The sequence below is a fragment of the Coffea eugenioides genome, chromosome 2, assembly GCF_003713205.1.
Source record: "Coffea eugenioides isolate CCC68of chromosome 2, Ceug_1.0, whole genome shotgun sequence".
In the NCBI taxonomy this organism is placed as follows: Eukaryota; Viridiplantae; Streptophyta; class Magnoliopsida; order Gentianales; family Rubiaceae; genus Coffea; species Coffea eugenioides.
Window position 1 is genome coordinate 35,076,731 of NC_040036.1, and position 5,414 is coordinate 35,082,144.

General features: G+C 35.8%; 1 protein-coding gene across 1 annotated transcript; it reads right to left on the reverse strand.

The window, feature by feature from the left end:
* Positions 1-1,223: 1,223 nt before the first annotated feature.
* On the reverse strand, positions 1,224-2,276 carry LOC113759590. The gene is made up of 2 exons (XM_027302168.1): positions 2,197-2,276; positions 1,224-2,088 (listed from the first exon to the last, which is right to left on the reverse strand). Exons 1-2 carry the CDS (start codon positions 2,274-2,276, stop codon positions 1,224-1,226), a joined length of 945 nt encoding a protein of 314 aa, XP_027157969.1.
* Between the last annotated feature and the right edge of the window lie 3,138 nt (positions 2,277-5,414).

Consider the following 5,414-nt stretch of genomic DNA (forward strand, 5'->3'; position numbering starts at 1 on the left):
ACTATGATAGGACGTTGCTTTGATTCTTAAAGTAGCAATGACTGGTTGTGTGTGGATCATGTCAGATATTTGTTGGCCTTCATCAAATTCGTGCTCATCCCAAAGTGTCAAGACAATAGGTTGGGAGCTACAAGTACAAGTTAGTAGGTGTTATATGAATGTGTGTTATTATGCTTAATTGATTGGATAGAATGTGTACCTTTCGTTGACTATGATTATTTCTCTGATAGGTGTTGGTCCTCTCATGTTTCTTGGGTTAACGTGAATAGCAACTCCAAGCAGATCTGAGAAGTATAAATATGCGGGCAATTCAGATGATCATATAGAGGATACTATGAGAAGATTCAAATATTACCTATTTCTTCATTTGTGTCAATGTGCTCATAGATTTTGTCATAAGGTTTGAAGTGAAAGACATCTGGTAGCATTGAAGGCTCTGATTCATGAACTTGTTGCACAATTGAATTGTCAATAACCCAACAATATTCATTAGTATAAGTACTGTATCTGGGCTGGATTGTCTCCAGTTTGGCATTGGAGATATAGTATCTACGAAATGGCTGGAAATATCTCTTGAAAATTTGTATGTCACCACCATATATCATTGCTTGTGCTTTTCTCCCCTGGAATAGAAGAGATGTCCTCTGTGAATGCGTATGTTATAGGATAACATGTGAGTTCATGTGAGTTCAAAGTCTCTGCACAAGCGGAACTATTTAACTGACTATTTGCAGCAATTACAAATTCATGGAAAGACCTTTGTGCGTTTAACTGCATTAGTACTAATCCAAATGAAGATGTTACAAGGCTGCTAAACATTGAAAATATGACATAGAAAATAACAGTACTTAATATCAATTTGGTAAAAAGTAAAATGGGATGTTAAATGTGTCAAGTGCACAACATCTAGATATCAAATTCTGAGCAGGGAAAAATATCATAAAAGCAAATGATTGAAGACAATTAAATATTACCTCAGCATCAACAAAGATCAGTTTCTAATATGGGGTTCCTTTCCTTGAAACTTGAGGTTTCTGTTTCTCCAGGACCTGGCCAATTGTGGTCAAATCACTTAATTTTGGGCTGATTTCATAGAACCGAACCAAGTTATTATCCATTTTTCTTTGGAGTGTTGCTGCAAATACCTGAGAAAATAACTATGTTAATAAAATATTTATAAATAAAATACATATAGCAGATGTATTTAAACACGTATAATAAGACTATGCATTAGCCAAGTGCAAAACTTCTTGATAGACTATATTTGGAGTCAAATTGTCTAATGTAATATTATGTATAAGAGGTCTTATAAGGGCCTTTACAGAATTGCTACTTTTAGCTCTTGAAATGTCAACATAAAGTTGGCCATGTGAAAATATAGGCTCAGGAAGATATATGCCAACAAAGTCTAAAGTTTGACCCTGAGTTTTGTTGATAGTCATTGCAAAACACAGCTGTACTAGAAATTGTATCCTTTCAAAGGAGATTGGACAAGTTGGATCATCTTCAACTCTAAAGCAAATCCTATGTAGAAATACTTGCTTTCCACTGAATTCACCTGAGCTTATAACAGCATCTATTACATTAGATTTCAATGATCTACACACAAGTCCAGTGCCATTACATAGCCCCTTAGGTGGATCAATGTTCTGAAGCAACATAATTGGTGTATTTTGCTTTAGAGTTAAGTGGTGTGGAGGTAACCCATTAGGCGCGAGGCTATTTATGAAATCTTCTAGAATTGCTTGTTGAGAAGGATCTAGGCATGTGTCATGACTTATATAGTCAAAAGAATCTCCTAGAAATTTCTGAATTAGAGAATCATTGATCTCATCTACGAAATCATTCTCTGTAGTCAGGATAGATCTATTGATTCCAGAATAGTTGCTGCTAGCAAATATTGAAAAATCTAGATACACTATATTGATTAGAGCAGCTAATGATTCTTCTTCAGTGGAATATCTAATGAGCATTTTTGAAGGTATCTCAACATTTTCATCCTTTATTACTGGCTTTGTTCCATTGCCGATCCGCAGTAGATATTCTGTGAAATTGGGGTCTAATTTTGCTCTCTTGTATCTTTTGCAACTGTGGCCAGATGTAAGACTTTATTCAACTGGACTCAACAAAATCAGATTCTGAACCTCTAACAACAACTGGTAATACTTCTCTGAAATCTCCTCCAAAAACAATCACCCTTGATCCAATAGATCAAAATTATCCATAAGATCCCTGAATAATTTTTCAACTCCCTCAATCCCTGCTTTATGTGTCATTGGTGCTTCATCCCAAATAATTAACTTGGCCTGTTGTAGTAGCTTTGCTAAGGAACTTTGTTTACTCACTTTGCACATTTTATTTGGGTTCATGTCTTGCGGAATTTTGAAACGGGAGTGTGCGGTTGACCTCTTGGAAGAATAGATACTGCAACTCCACATGAAGCAGTTGTTAATGCTATGTATCCTTTTGACCTCACTTGTGCTAATAGTGCTCTATATAAAAATGTTTTGCCTGTTCCTCCAGGACCACCAACAAAAAAACAGCCCTTACCATTGACAAAGACAACTTCAATGATCAAATCAAATGCTGCTTTTTGCTCCTCATTTAACATAGCTATTGCAGACTATTTGAAACTTTTATGCTGATCTCGCTCAATGTATCTCTTGTATTTTTTTCAGCTTGATCAAACTTCAATATTCTGGGAATTAAAGAATATGTAGTGATGTTCTTTCCCATGGACTCTAAAAATCTGCTGATTTCATTTAAGATTTCATATTCTATTTGATCAGCAGATAGATATGGCATTTTGGTAAAATCCTCTGACATGGAATCTTTAAACTTTAACCATAATGATCTAGCATCAGCAGGAGGAAAATAAACTAATAATGTAGCAAACAACCTTCTAAAACTTTAAGGCATGTGGAATAGTGTTGCCTCTTCTAGACATTACTCTTGAGGGTTGTTTGATTCAAATAAACCTCTCATGATTGCAACATCTCTAAATGTGTCGATAGTAACACCATTGAATGATTTTAGATTAGCAAATGACTTAGGACCCTTCACATTCAGCAATAATAGTCTTAAGAAAAATTGCTCTCCCTCCATTGGATTTGCAGTTACAATTCTCCTTATGCAGTTTCTTTGTTTCTAAACATTTTTCTTTCCAGGGTACCATACAAAATATTCAAGAAATTCTTTGTAGGTACATTTTAATTTCTTTGCTGTTGGATCTGTAGCATTCATTCTAAAGAATTCAGTCAACATACTTTTTTGGCATGTTTGTTTTTCATCAGATCTCGCAGGTCATCATCATCCTTAAAAGTCATTTATTGATAATTTTCTAAGTGAAGTTGAAGACGGATCACTGCTGGGTATATATCAAATAGGGAAAACTTGTAAATTCGCCAAATAGCCTCTATCGGAGATACCCACCTTGCGGCTTGGTATTCCCTAATTTCATCTATTTCAGAAGAGTTAGTATCAGAATTCACCAAGAAATGAATTTTATCATGGCCCTTGTATATATATTTGTATGTGTATTTCATTACCTTTATTGTTGAGCAAATTTTCACATTAATATGACAATTGAATTTTGGTAGAAGATAGGCATTGTACGGTACTACCCACCTATTATCCAATTCATAACCTCGTACAAAGACTTTTCTTCCATTATTTCTTCGCCTGTAAATTGGATAAGAGTTTTCACCATGCAATGTTTTTTCTGCCCAATCCTTAGGGTACTTGTTTTTGCATTTTTTGGTAGCAGCTCTTTGCATACAAACATTATCAGGTTTTTTGTCATCACTTGGGTCATGTATCATGTGTTTTCGAACCATTTTAAACAAATGTTTTTGTTCCACAAGGTCGGGCAACTCAGCTGATATAATTTGGTCATATGATTCTTTTGAGTAGAGCTTAGAAGCAGGATGTAAAATGATAAGGAAGTGAGCATGTGGTAATCCACATTTTTGGAATTCTACAACATAGGTATAAGCTGCAACTTTTTCGACGTCTTATTCCTTTCCGATAAATGGTCAGGTTGAAGTGTCGAACAAGAGATCAAGTCCATTTTGGAAAAAATAATTCATCCCGATAGAAAAGATTGGAGTTTAAGGTTAGAGGATACACTGTGGGCCTATCGAACTGCATATAAGACTCCTATAGGGATGTCTCCCTATAGATTGGTATTTGGGAAACTGTGCCATCTTCCAGTAGAGTTCGAGCACAAGGCAATCTAAGCTGTGAAACAATGTAATATGGATCATGATGAAGCAGGAGTTCATAAATTAAAGTTGTAAGAGTTGGAAGAAATCTATAATAAAGCTTACGAGAGTGACGTGATCTATAAGAAGAGAAACAAAGTCTTTCATGACAAGCAAATTTCTAGAAAAATATTCTTAGTCAGGCAGAAAGTTCTTCTTTATCATTCTAGACTTTGTCTTTTTCCTGGTAAATTGCACTCTCATTAGATAGATCCTTTTATAGTTACAAACATTTTCCATTATCGTGCAGTAAAAATACAGAGTTTAAAGACTGAGAAGAAGTTTGTTATCAATGGGCACCATCTCAAACCTTACTATGAAAGGTTTCTAGTGGAAGAGGTGGAGATGATGCAACTTGAAGGCCCAACTTATGAGCACTAAAGGCAATTGGTAATGTCTAGCTAAAAACGTTAGAGAAAGACGCTTATTGAAAGGCAACCCAGTTCATTTTTTTTGTTGTTTGTTATTTTTTTTCTTCTATGTTTCAATATGTTTCTTTTAGATTTTTCACATTTGATGGTTTAATTTTTCGTTATTGATAATTAGCAGACTTCCTCCCGACAAGATGTGCCCGTGCCTAGAGGGCACATGGTAATACTCTAATTCTCCATTCCACCTTCAGAAGTGTTTCGACCAACATGACGTGCCCACGCTTACTTGGTTGGAGAGATCATATTTCGATTTTGGATGTAGACTTGACAACATGACACGCCCATGCCTAGAGAGTACATAGTAACTAGTAATGCATCAATTTCATCGTCAGAAGGGTTTCTACTAACAGGACGTGCCCACGTCTTGTCCTAGCGAAGGGTAAAAAAAATCGAAAAGCAAAAATATTATTTTCCTTTTCCTTCTTCTTTCTTTTTTTTTCTTTTTTTCTTTCTTTCTTTCTTCCTTCTTTCTCTTTTCTTTCTTCTCCTCTGCCCATACTTGAAACCCTCGCTGCCACTTCTGTTTGAGTCCGCTGCTCGCACCTCACACTTTGCCATCGCATCGTATCGCCATCACCATTATCAGCCACACTCCTTTTGGAGTTCACTAGCCATCACTACTGAATCGCCACCAGTTGTCGCCTGCTCATTTCACTTTCCCCAACCACCACTCATATTGGTACTCTTGTTCCTTCCTTTTCAATATTGTTATGTCCATATC

Coding starts and splice junctions, on each gene's coding strand:
- LOC113759590 (XM_027302168.1), bottom strand. CDS start 2,276: ATGACACATAAAGCAGGGATTGAGGGAGTTGAAAAATTATTCAGGGAT. Junction 2,089..2,196: donor TTTGATCTATTGGATCAAGG/GTGATTGTTTTT, acceptor ATCTGGCCACAG/TTGCAAAAGATACAAGAGAG.